General features: G+C 32.8%; 1 protein-coding gene across 1 annotated transcript in view; it reads right to left on the bottom strand.

Annotated features, from left to right (window-relative positions):
- Positions 1-11,922, bottom strand: part of LOC125266701 — an 18,240-nt gene extending 6,318 nt beyond the window's left edge. Inside the window, exons 1-4 of the mRNA XM_048187616.1 lie at positions 11,613-11,922; positions 11,279-11,424; positions 3,965-4,500; positions 1,935-2,179 (exon numbers count right to left, since the gene is read on the bottom strand). Of these exons, the coding sequence (XP_048043573.1) occupies positions 1,935-2,179; positions 3,965-4,500; positions 11,279-11,424; positions 11,613-11,862 (1,177 nt within the window). The 5' untranslated portion in view covers positions 11,863-11,922. The remainder of the gene's footprint in view (positions 1-1,934; positions 2,180-3,964; positions 4,501-11,278; positions 11,425-11,612) is intronic.
- Positions 11,923-13,878: the final 1,956 nt, after the last annotated feature.

The raw sequence follows: 13,878 nt of genomic DNA, 5'->3' as shown, positions 1-13,878 counted from the left end.
TCAAGTAATAAAAAACAAAAATGCTTCACTTCACTTTAGTGCAACAGTAAATATAAAAAAGGCTAATATAAAAACAAATATATTTGGTTTGATTTGGGTATGCTGCAGTCTGTAATAACTAAAATAATGTTTATATATATCATATTTTCTGGCTAGTTTACTTTAGTTTTTATAATACACCATACTTTAACCCAAACTGAATAATAAAAAACAAGTTTAAATGGGTAAATCTTCTATTATTATTTTTGATTCTTAATTTTCTTGTTAAAACACATTAGACATGTGTATTGTGTGCATTTTGAACACTTTTTGTGTGAAATTATATTTATTTTGTCCATCAAAAGTGTGCTTTCATTTTAATTACGTGTCAGCAGCGCAGCATGTGTCTCAATCAGCTCCCTAGTTCAGTAGTCAGGGCACTGATCAGGGTATCAGCCACATTCACTTTCATTATATACTGATTCACGACCTAGGAAGCTAGGGAGCTGATTGAGACACAGGGATAGACTCGGTGCCAAGACAATCGCAGTCCTACTGCTTACGCGACGCTCCTGCCTGACGCTCGAGCTGCTCCTGCTGCCTGTGTGAATGCATCCGTTGGTTGACATGCACGCTGAATAAAATATGCGCTACTCACGCTCCGCTTACACTTGCAGTGTGAAATAGGCCTAACTCTGTGCCACCGCATCACTAGATGTGTTAAAAATAATGAGAATATATATATACAAATATATCAGAGTCCTGATCGGGAGGTAACGTCCGATTCCGATCGAGTCTAAAACCACATGATTGGGCCCGATTTCCGATCATGTGATCAGATCTGGACATCCCTAGTTCTTATTATTTAATTCTGTTTTTGAATAAAAGTTTGGAAATTAATGTTTTTTTCCCTCCGATTCATCAATTAATCATAAAAATAGTCGACGGATTAATCGATTATTGAAATAATCATTAGTTGCAGCCCTACATACTAATACATTAAAATAACCTAATTAAACATTTTTTTACTCATAATCACAACTGCAAAATGCCTGAAGAGCAGGGGAACATGTATTCAAAACACAAGCCACAAATAGTAACATTAGATAACCCAGAGTGATCAATAAAAAAAAAAATAAAAAAAAAAGAAATAACAAAATGATTAAAATAACAAAAGTAGGCTATAGCCATAATTGTCAACTTTTTAACTTCAGAAACAAACGCCATACTGCAGTAGCAGTATTTTTAGCTAAACAATCACAGCATCCAAAAATCAAATTAAAACCGGCAGAATATTTTGAAATCACTCATACCCTACCTGATCGAAAGACAGAAATCCATTCTTTCACACGACCTGCCTGTGTCCGTTTAGGTCCTTTCAAATAGCGCGCTATAGTCAGCTCATTAACGTTAGCCGGCAGAGGCACACCACAGTATTTATCATTGTTGAGTTATAGGACAAGAGCTGTTGGCACAACTTGCATCATACGTTTTTTGGATAATCTTTTACCATTTCAAAGTGCATCCAATTCTACACTTTACATTTTCTTATCCCAGACATTCTTAAAGATTTAATCCCTGCCACAATGAAGATCCTCTGTTGGTCACAGATCATAAGTGAAACTTAAATCGGTCAGAGGTGGTTGGATTTATTCACACACATTGAAAATATTAAAAGCTTCTTTCTTTTCACATTTTTATTTACATCATTAACATAATAGACTGTATATAAACCTATTGGGAGAAAACCAGTACATCTATGTAAAATTAGATATAGAGCATCTCTCATTTCATAACACCCCTACAAAGATTCGACTGTGAGATTGATAGTCAAATCAGGCTCCTCCTATCTCAACATTAAATCGTCAACTATTCCAGGTCACCCCTAATTTGTACTAAACTACAGTTCTCAAACAATGAATTTAAACAAAATATACTATATATTCAATACTTACCTATGCTTACACCCTGTTGAGATTCAACATCAACACCCTCCATAGAAACCTCCTGTACATCCTCCATTTGGTTCTGTTCTGCATCTGGCTGCATGTCTTCCATCACACGTCTTTCAGGTACTTTTTCCATCTTAATGACAGCATTATTCTGGACGGAAATTCTAAACAGTGTTTCTGTCATTAGATGTTCTTCAAAGTCTTGTGCCTCATCTAGAAGATGAAAAAGGTTTTCCTTCTCCAAATATCTGAATAAACCAAAAATATCACATTAAGTTCATATACTAATGTGTATATTTTATATAAAAAAAATAGAAATTTGCAAAAAACATTTTACACCTACACATAAAACCAAAACTACCATTTAAATTCTTTCATAAACTGTAATTAGAATTTTAACCATCATCTCAATACCAGCTAATCAAATTGATCATTACATTCATTAACCCTATGTACTTGCATTGCAATATTTGCATATGCAATATTGTTATAATTTACAATTATGACTGCCAAACTAAAAAAACAAAAACAAAAAAAACCCATAAAAATGATAATAGTACTTTAAAATAAATCTCTTCATTCCAATTAAACTCAAACTCATTTCCTTTACATACCAAACTCTTTACTTACATATATTACTATTTACATGAATGAAGACCCATAACCATTATTGAATTAAAAAAAACCCTTAGTTTTCAAATATAAAATATACAATATAAAAATTTCTGTACAAAACACTTAACATTTTATTATAACCTAGTAGCAAACATCAATACATATCACTACAACTACACATAGATAAGATTAACCTTGATTATTATAACAAAAACATTTCCTATTTGACAATAGCATTTTTCTCTGAAGCTAAAACTTGCAAAAAATACATTACAATTACCCTACTGCACTAACCCACTACTTGACTTTGCATACATCATAATTTAACTACATACATTTATAATCTCTTAAAATATTTTTATCTAAAATGTTCAGCCTTTCCACTAATTTATAATTTATTACTTGCATATTAACTACTAATTGTACAACAATTACATATAAAATACCACTACTTTTATATTCCAAATTTAAAATTTAACAAAATTCATACTACAGCATGACAAACAATTCTCTTTTATTATAATTTAGCAATCACTTTAATTATTGATTAATGATCATAAAATAAGTACTATACAACTATACAAACTCCCATTGATAAATGGCATGCAATTCATTTTAACATACTATTATGGACAAACTTCTATATTACTATTAGAAAAAATAAAGCTGCATCTGATTATGCTATATTAGTTAGACAAAATAGTGTTTTATAAAAGTTTCTTTACATTATAAAAAGATTACTAAAATTTTATACTTCAGACAAATTTACCTATTAAACCCTCCAAAATCTAAATTTACATATTTAATAAATGTTGCATTTTAATAGTTCTAATTTCAATCTTAAACTCTAATTAGAAAATACATTACTGCATGTACATTTTTACAAAAAAAAAAAAAAAAAAAAAAAAAAAACTAAAAACCCTTGTTAAAGTGTTTACTATAAAAAATAAAATTTATAAACTTTGTGAATTTAAGTTAAAGTGATTCCTCAGTGAAACAAATAACTTAAATAGTACCACACTAATGGTTAAAATAATGATTTTGTACTTCACATGCTTAAATCTAGCAGTCTTTCTAAACCTATTGATTTGAGGTTGAAATTACCTTTGTGCACAACCTAATAAAACTCATCTTTCCATTTATAAAAATGAAAGTACTATTTCTTCATACAACAAAATAAATAAATTCTTATTTAACCTAATATCAATGTACTTGGCAATGAAGTAGCAAGAAATTTGAAAATCTATTCACTGCTGAACAGTCTCAGAACACCAAACTTTTTGGATGTTTTTATGTTAAACTCCCTAACACACACTGGGCATACAGCACACTTTTTTTTTCCTATGTACATGTAAATTATGACAGTATCAAAACACTACACAATTATAATTACAATAACATACATATACAAATCATACCTTTTGACAACTGTATTTGGCACCATCAATTCTTCCTCAGCTTTTCCAGATAGTGTCAGAGAAGCACTGACTGTAGATTCATACATCTGCAAAATTTGCAATCTTTTGCAACGTACACATCTATGAAATTTGGCCTTCGCCTCAAACTCCTCTTGCCATGCTTGACATCTGCAACAGCGTCTGGACACCACAACCTCGACAGACGTGATCTTGCCCTCACTTATTTTTACCTCACCTTCGTCAATATGGAAGTCGATTTCCTTTTTCAAGCCAGGCAAAGGATCCATTAATTCAATTTCGCTGTGGCGTGTGGTTGTCACATACAGTTTGCCACCAAACATCCTGGTGCTAAGATTCGACCACTTGTAGGTTTGCCCGACAACAACCCTCCCAATCAGTTTATCCCAGAGCTGAAGCTTGATGTTTCCACCAGAATCCTCAATGTAACAGGCCTGTGTCTCCATACATGTGCCCCTGCATTCAACAGTTTCTGTGACATCACTTACATGAACCACACGGCCCACAACAGCACGTACCTATTTAATGAAAGAAAGAAAGAAAGAAAGAAAGACAGAGAAACAAAGAAAGACAGAGAAACAAAGAAAGACAGAGAAACAAAGAAAGACAGAGAAACAAAGAAAGAAATAAAGAAATAAAAGAAAGAAACAAAAAAAGAAGAGAAAGAAAGAAAAAAACAAAGAAAGAGAAACAAAGAAAAAAAGAAACAAAGAGAAACAAAGAAAGAAAGAAAGAAAGAGAAAGAAAGAGAAAGAGAGAAAGAAAGAAAGAAAGAAAGAGAGAGAAACAAAGAGAAAGAGAGAGAGAGAAAGAAAGAGAGAAAGAGAGAGAGAGAAAGAAAGAGAAAGAGAGAAAGAAAGAAAGAGAAAGAAAGAAAGAAAGAAAGAAAGAAAGAGAAAAAGAAAAGAAAAAGAAAAAGAAAGAAAGAAAAAGAAAGAAGAGAAAAGAAAGAAAGAAAGAAAGAAAGAATAAAACAAGAATGAATAAAACTTCTCAGAATCTGATAAACACATTAAAACACCAAAAATATGCAATACAAAAAAAATATATGATCCAATTAATTTTACTACAACACTTTCTCTTATATTCATACAACTAACAAAATGTTATAATTCAATTCACATATTTACAATCTACAAACAAAATGTACAAGCTTTAAACATGTATAAATAGCACTGTACACAAACTAAATTGTCTTTAAATAACACTTTACCACATAACTATATGCTTCTACAATGTACATTATACATTAAATTCCACTGTAATAAATTTACACCAATTCCTTACATATAAGCTACATTTTACCATACTACATTTAACTACCTTCATAGTAATTTCTTAAAGTACATATTGCAGGTTTAACATTTTTTAACATGAATATATAACCTTGTACAAAAATACCATATAAAAAGGTACTGCAGGGTTTAAAAATGTTTTGCGAGACATAAGGGCATTAATTTAGTAGATAAAGTGACGGTCTCTGTAAAAACCGCTTTTTTTTCAGCGTAGCGTCATTTTACGTCACTACAGGGAGATGTTCGCAGAGCTCTGTGTTGATTCAGTGCAGAATATATTGGTATTTAGCAACAGCGGCCGTGAATCAGTGTGTTTTCGGTAGTTTTTGTATTCTATTTATCATCGTAATGGTAAATTATTGTGTTTGTGGAGGTTGCACAAACTTCAGCCTGTCAGGACATCGAGTACAGAGGTTTAATAACAAGAAAAAGGACACTGCTATCTTCCGTGCTGGGGTGTGTTTTGTGCAGGTGAAGAGACGGGACTTCACTTCTGCATCTGTGTCGAAAAACACGTTCATTTTAGACTGGAGGATTATCATCCTGGCGATATGATGGAGTTCAACATTGTAATACTTCTGTAAATGATTATATTAAATGAATAAACTTACACACGCTATGCTTCTTCACCGTTTTTACTTGAATCAATTTCAACACTGATGAATACAAATTATGTACACATACAGTCTCACACTCACACAAAACAGTTTTGAATGATGTGCTGGTAATGAAATACTCCAATTTCATGCATGCCATGTATGTAAACTTATATATACATTCAAGTTCACACAACTACATAATCACGGCATCATACATCCTCACACAATCAGTGAATGGGCACGGAATAAACTCATAACACAGAATTAATGAATAAAGGATAACATGAAACACATACAGTAAGTTAACACTATATGTTTGGCCGCCGGCGGGAGACATGATCACGGATCCGTCAGAGATGCAGCTCGATGAAGACTTACGGTGCACATTTTAAGTTTTGTGTTTGATTATTACATTTGCTAACTACCAAATCAGTCGTGATGAGAAACGGCTATATCACGTAACGTTATTGTGGACAGATATTAACGACATACGCTTGATCAAAGTTTATTCGTTTCTGTTATTAGTAATCAGTTAGGCCTACTCCTAGATGACCAATAGCTTTGCTATTGCCTGATTCATGATAATAATCTGTACAATATTGTGATCTGAGCACATGTCGTTAACGTTAGGCTACGTTATATCTATAAGCTAACACCGGTCTCTGTCCTGTTCTCCACTGCTTCTCCTCACACAGCTCAATTTGTCTCTTTTGACCATTATTCTGTCTAATTCTGCCCTGTCCCTGCTCTCTTGACCACATAGCAGGCTAATTGTATGCCTGTGATTAGTTATACGAGTATAAATAAGCATTTACAATTTCCTCAGCATCCGTACTGTCATTGCGATCCATTGTTTTCCTATAGTTTATATTGATCGCGTTCCCTTCAGTGACGTCACGTCCGATTTGGCATTTTTCAGATGCGGAAGTAAAATTCTCTCACAAAAAACGACTCCAGAAGCCCATGTAGCGTATTTACGCGTGTTTTTTCATGAAAATCTATTTCATACATTATTTTTCTACACATTGAATCACTAAAGCTATAACCTGCAATATGCCCTTTAAATCAAACCTGAAAATCTTAAGCTAACTTCATTTAACTGTGCAAATTTTTTACCTTTTGAAGTCACAAATAACAACTTCACATAACATAAGTCCATCTTTAAAAAAAACACTACTACTATATAAATATGATATTACCATGCCTTCACTAGATGCATTTCAATCACTATTACATATCCAATAAAAAGTACACAACCCACAAACAATACCTTTCTTCAAATTAAAAGGTAAAATATGTAATGATTGTTTGAATAAGCTTTTAGAAACCTCTAGCAGACAAAGGAATATCTTCATGACACCAAGTTTTAGTTTCTACAAAACAATTGCCATTTGACTCAGGGAAAAAAAAAAAAAAAATCACATTCATACATGTGATTACTAACATTACTACAGTATGAAAAAGAACAGTACCGAGAGATATGGGAGCTGAACAAACCACTTAAACAACTGTACAACAAACGCCTCACAAGCAGCAGAAGTTTTATTATAACAGTCACCAGCAACACTTCTACTTTTATGGCCATGAGTATGAGTTAACACAGCTCTGTCAATCATATTAAATACGATTAAGTGTGTTAAAAATGATTATAACGTTACTCTATGTATTTGCTGAACAGCTGCTGTGATACACTGTTACTCACCGCAATAAGATAGATCAATTTAAGAATATATTAAAAGTCCTCTAAGCAATCCTTGGTGTATAAACTTCCTGTTGACATTCAAAGTGTTGTCAAACAAAACAGAGACTAGCTAAACCCTCCCTCCCTCCCTCCCTCCCTCCTCCTCCTCCTCCTCCTCCTCCTCCTCCTCCTCCTCCTCCTCCTCCTCCTCTCCATACTTCCTGAAACAATCATGAACGTGTATTTAAAGGGCATAGTGCAGGTTAGAGCTATAGTAATTCAATGTATAGAAAAATAATGTATTAAATAGATTTTCTTGAAAAAAAAAAACACGTATAAATACGCTATTTAAGCTTCTGGAGTCGTTTTTTGTGAGAAAATTTTACTTCCGCATCTGAAAAATACCAAATCAAAAGTGATGTAACTGAAGGGAGCACGATCAATATAAACAATGGAAAAACAACGGATCGCAATGACAGTTCGGACGCTGAGGAAATTGGAAATGTTTATTCATACTCTTACAACAAACCACAGCCATAAAGTTAGCCTGCTATGTGGTCAAGAGCAGAGACAGGCCCAAATTAGACAGAACAACACTCAAAAGAGACAATTTGAGCTGTTGTGCGAGGAGAAGCAGTGGAGAACAGGACAGACAGTGTTAGCTTAAACGTTAGCAAATGATATGTAACTGTTTTCAGATTACAATATTGTACAAATTATTATCAATCAAGCAAAAGCAAAGCTATTGGCCATCTAGGAATAGCGTTATTGATTACTAATATCAAAAACGAATAAACTTCCTTAATATCCGTCCACACTAACATTACGTGATATAAAGGTTTCTCATCATGACTGATTTGGTAACGTTAATTATCGCATGTAAAAAAAAAAAAAAAAAAAAAAAAAACACACACAAGACTTACGGTGCACTTTTCACGTGATCTTCGAGCTGCATCTCTTACGAATACGTGATCATGTCTCCCGCCGGCAGCCGAACATGTTACTGTATGTGTTTCATGTAATGTTATCCCAAAATATAAGTTTATTCCGTACTGATCACTGATAGTGTGAGGATGTATAAGACACCATATTTATGTAGTTGTGTAAACTTGAATGTATATATATATACACATGTTCACAGTATATATATGGCATGAATGAAATTTGAGTACATTACCAGCACATAATTCAAAATTGTTTTGTGTAAGTGTGAGACTGTATGCATGTGTACATAATTTGTATTCATCAGTGTTGAAATTGATTCAAGTAAAAACGGTCAAGAAGCATCACATGTATAAGTTTATACATTTAATATCATTATTTACAGTACTATTTCAATGTTGAACTCCACCATATCGCCGGGATGAAAATCCTCCAGTCTATAATGGACGCATTTTTCGACGCAGATGCAGAAGTGAAGTCCCTTCTCCTCACCTGCACAAAACACACCCCGGCACGGAAGATAGCAGCGTCCTTTTTCTTGTTATTAAACTTCTGGACTCGATGTCCTGACAGTCTGGAGTTTGTGAAACCTCCACAAACACAATAATTTACCATGACGATGATAAATAGAATACAAAAAGTACCAAAAACACGCTGATTCATGACCGCTGTCAGAGAATACCAACCTACTCTGCACTTAGTCAACACAAAACTCGGTGAACGACTCCCTTTAGTGACGTAATATGACGAGACGCAGAGAAAAAAAAAAAAAAAAAAAAAAAAAAAAAAAAAAAAAGCGTTTACAGAGCCCGTCACTTTATCTACTAAATGAATGCTCTTATGTCCTGCAAAACATTTTTAAACCCTGCAGTACCTTTTTATATGGTATTTTTGTACAAGGTTATATATTCATCTAAAAAAAAAATGTTTAACCTGCAATATGCATTTTGAAATTATTCTTGTCAATTATTGTCTGGAGCATGTTTATTATGTTTTGTGGTCCTGGGGCCCGTTCTTCGTACGTCGCTAACTCAGTTAGCTGGATTTGATTGTTGACGATTTGGCATGATCTTGGATCGTTTGGTTCTTCGAAGCTCATCCTAGACTTGCTGTCATAGCAACAGGTCCGTAAGCTCAAACCTGCTCGGGAGCAGGCTTATTTCATGTAAACAGGATTAGATTGCATCTTTTTAAGAGGAGGTGATGTTTAAAGTCTGTCCCAGCCTCTGCTACTTTCCCACAAGAGTACCCTAATGTAAACCAGGGACAATAATAATGATTTAAAAATAAATTTGCAAATAACACTATAATGCCGTGTAGTGTCATAATATAGACACCGACAGTTTTACTCTGTGAGAGATTCATTCGTGAGGGAATAATTACGTAATATTTTTTATTGGAGTTTTACACACATGATGTACAGATGTCTATGCCATACATGCATTTGTGCATTTGAACCGCAACATATATTATGGGAGTGGCTTGATGAAGCGCAGGAGATGCAGATAACTTGATCTTGAAACTTTAATTAATGCTGTCAAATATGCTTCAAAGGTAAATTAGTTGCTAATTACAACATTGAAATAAAAAATTGGATGTACAAATAATAGTAATTGTGAATATAGCCTAAATAATTGGGTAATCATGTAAAAAAAAAAAAAAAAAAAAAAAATAGTGCACATTTCATTTATCTAACATTTATGTCGTTCTTCTGTCATTTATTCGCTTGGCTGTTTCCTTATAAATGTCTAGAAATTCGTCAAGTTTTTCGTCAGGTGTCTTTTCTCATTCTATGATGTCATTACGTTGCCGTCTTGACTCCAGCCAATCGCTGCATTGCTGATCAACGTTTCTACTATCGATACATATCCCCTTTTAAGCCAACACATGAACGCGCAATTATCTCAGATAACTCAATCCAGCGATACTAATCATACACAACAGGTGTGTTCGAAGAACCCAATTAGCCGGATCATGATTAGCACGATGATATCATCTTGGATGTGTCATTTGATCTCGGATGTAATAAGCGACGTACGAAGAACGGGCCCCAGGCTGCACCAGTTTGTTTTTGTTGCCGTTTTTGGAGCTTGTGGCAACTACAGAGACCGCGTTTTTTTTTACACTGTGTTCAGAGGACAGGCAGCTAGCAGATAGTGAGTTGCTGTATGTGACAAAAAATATTTTGGCCTAAAACGCGTGACATCGCTTAGAGCAACTTTAAATGCTGGATGGATAGTGTTGATAAATGGCAAGCAAATCATTTTAACATAGGTACTATCATGGAAAAAATTATATTTTACTTTTAGTAAAAATAAAGCTGCATCTGGTTGTGCCATATTACCTATTACACAAAATAGTGTTTTTTAGCCAACAATAGAGTCAAGCAATATATTGATTTACAACCACAACATCATCTCATTTACATAACTATATACAGGCAACAAACTTTGAATATAGAATACTGTTTGCATCAACTAATATATTTACAAAACCTAGAATCATAAACTATAAAGGCATATTCATATACTTTTTTTAATCGTTGCATTTATTTAATTTTTGTGCTTTATTTAACGGATCTTTATTTTTCAATAAACACGTCTACACGACTTGCATATGATATCATAAACTACGACAACACGTTCCAACAATGTCGAGCACAAAAAACAAAACAACATCCAATGCCTATTTTAAAATAAATTACTACCATTCAAAGTGTTACTTTAAAAACCAAAATACCACAAAAATAACATTAATTCAAGACGAAAAACAAACTCACCTGTTGTTTAGGTGCCATTGCCTTCACTTCGTTTATACTTACAACTGCCTTCTCAGGCGGCTCTTTGAAGGAAAATGGCAGCCTTTCCACTACAAACACCTGGGTGTCTTTACCACAATAGACTTCGAAGCCTTCACCTTGTGCACCTACAAAAAAATAATTTAATTACTATACATAAACGATTTAAAGATTTCAAGAAAGTTTAATATTATTAGAACGCTAGGTTGTCCTAAAAAACAATTTTAATGAAAGCTTTACTACCACATCACGTTCAGTACTGTTTATTTAAATATAAACACACTAAAAACATCAATGTAAACTTTAGGCTACTTACTAATCCGTTTAGTGAAATTCTTCACTTTCACGGGGCTTCGGTTTTTTTCCGCCTGCATAAATGCAGTATGCATTTCAGGCGCGAACACTGCCATATTTTTAAAATCTTCTCTATTCGTCTGTAACACTGCATTGAAAAGTTTGATTCTCTTCACCGAAGACACTTTGCAATCGCTTACATGATGAATGTAGCCAAAAATTGTATCATCATCCTTTACTTGTATTTTTGCTTGTTTTACAGGGGACGCCATTCTCCTCCTGCACCTTCTCCTCTAAGGTTAATTGAATCCTACTGCTGATAGGTTGTTTGAAAGCACGTGAGTGTGATAAAGCGCGAAACACACTTGGGGAAAAAAAACATGCTCCACATCATTTTACCAAATTGTTTGCAAACAACCTATCAGCAAACAGAATAAAAATAAAATTAAAATGCAATACATTAACAAAATTACATACTATTTTGCTTCAAAAAGATATTGTTAAATAACAAATTAATAATAAAATGCTTTATTGAAAACAGTTCATTTTACAAAACAATAGCCTATGTTTTTTTTAATTTCTTATATTTATAAAGATAAGAGGTAAACAACTCAATCAATTTTTTTATTAAATTCTACCATAAATCTGTCATAAGTTATGTCATAGCAAATATTTACAACAACAAAATCATCAAAAATTACAAATAACACTGATTTACCTTCATTGACAGACACTTATTTTCACGTTCAATCAAATGCAATCTACAATTTGAAATCCTGCCCCTCCAACACTATTAACATACTGTATATAAAGCTACAATCACTCATTTGTTTACACATTCACTTTCAACATGGTAAATCACACATTATGCACTATTGCAAAAAAAAAAAAAAATATTCAAACATTTTATCCTTTCCATTTACACCAATAAAGACAGTTTCCACAGTAGTGTCATGTGAACCACCACACCACAATAAAGAGTAGTACTTTGAACCAGATTCACAACAGCACATAGATCATATTCAACAACCATGACTCGCTCAAAACACCAACTGTAGCTAACATACCCATTTAAACTCAGCACAAAATGCAATATTTTAAAATAAAATGACATTACCACAATAAATAACAGAGATAAGGAAACAAATGTTTCAACAAATTCAACAGCTCTAAATGAACTATAGTGCAAAACACTATCACCTATTTTTACGAAAAAGATCCAGAGCTAATCAGTATGTTCCACCCTGTCTTCCTGTTTCAATTTAAATAGGCTACATTAACACATTGAATAAATCTGCTTATTTTTACATACTTGCCTTAACACAACCTACCTCATTGATTTAAAATATCAATTTCTATAACAAAATACATATCAAGCCCAATTAATTAATGACATTTTGACATTTAAAATCCATTTAAACATAAAATCCTTATAATACTATTACAAATCACATATCAAAATATACCTCTTCATGTATTCATCCAACAAATGTTTTTACAATAATATAACATTACACTTACACTTTAATTATTTTTAAAAGAGAAATCTACAACATGCATTTTCTAACCTCATTATTGATATCAGATATCCATGTCTGCTGAGCTAAATCTCAGAAATAGGTTTCAAAAAAGTACACTTCCAAGAGTGCACCAGCAGCAACAAACTAGGTGCTTATCACCAGATCAGTCATTGTCACTGATTAAGAGCACCTGTAAAAACATGGAGGTTCTCATTTATTCAGATAAAGAAACTTCAGAGAAAACATACTCTAAGTATATTCAAAGATTCAGTCCAAACACACCAATGGTTGGTAAAATGTTTTATTTAATTTCATGGTGTTTAAAATGCTGCTTAATATGTTCAAGTAGCTATATTTAACTGCTGTATTGATTAGCTAAGAAACACATTGCAGCATTTACTTCATTGATTGTGTGTTAAATGAGTTTCTGTTAAAATAATTTTATTTTGATTTAGAAAAAATATATGGTACATGTTAAAAATGTTAAAAATTCTGTTAAATGTTACAACTTTACTAAAACATTTGAAAATGTTTCAATAATTTTTTTTGTTAAAATGGTAATTTTTGTTTCACTGCCTTTAAAGCTTTACAACCTAATATACTGAATCAACTAACAAAGCCAAAGGACAAAATTAAAAGTGATTGCCTTGAAATTTTACGTTGTCCTTATGTCCTTTAGAAGTTGAACAAGAGAAGGACTTGACATTGTCTGCAACAAAATGTGTGTAAGCACATTTAATTAATAAAATAAACAATGAAAATAAACTT

This window comes from Megalobrama amblycephala, linkage group LG4 (assembly GCF_018812025.1).
Source record: "Megalobrama amblycephala isolate DHTTF-2021 linkage group LG4, ASM1881202v1, whole genome shotgun sequence".
NCBI classification, from domain to species: domain Eukaryota; kingdom Metazoa; phylum Chordata; class Actinopteri; order Cypriniformes; family Xenocyprididae; genus Megalobrama; species Megalobrama amblycephala.
This window is presented reverse-complemented; position numbering and strand designations above follow the sequence as displayed.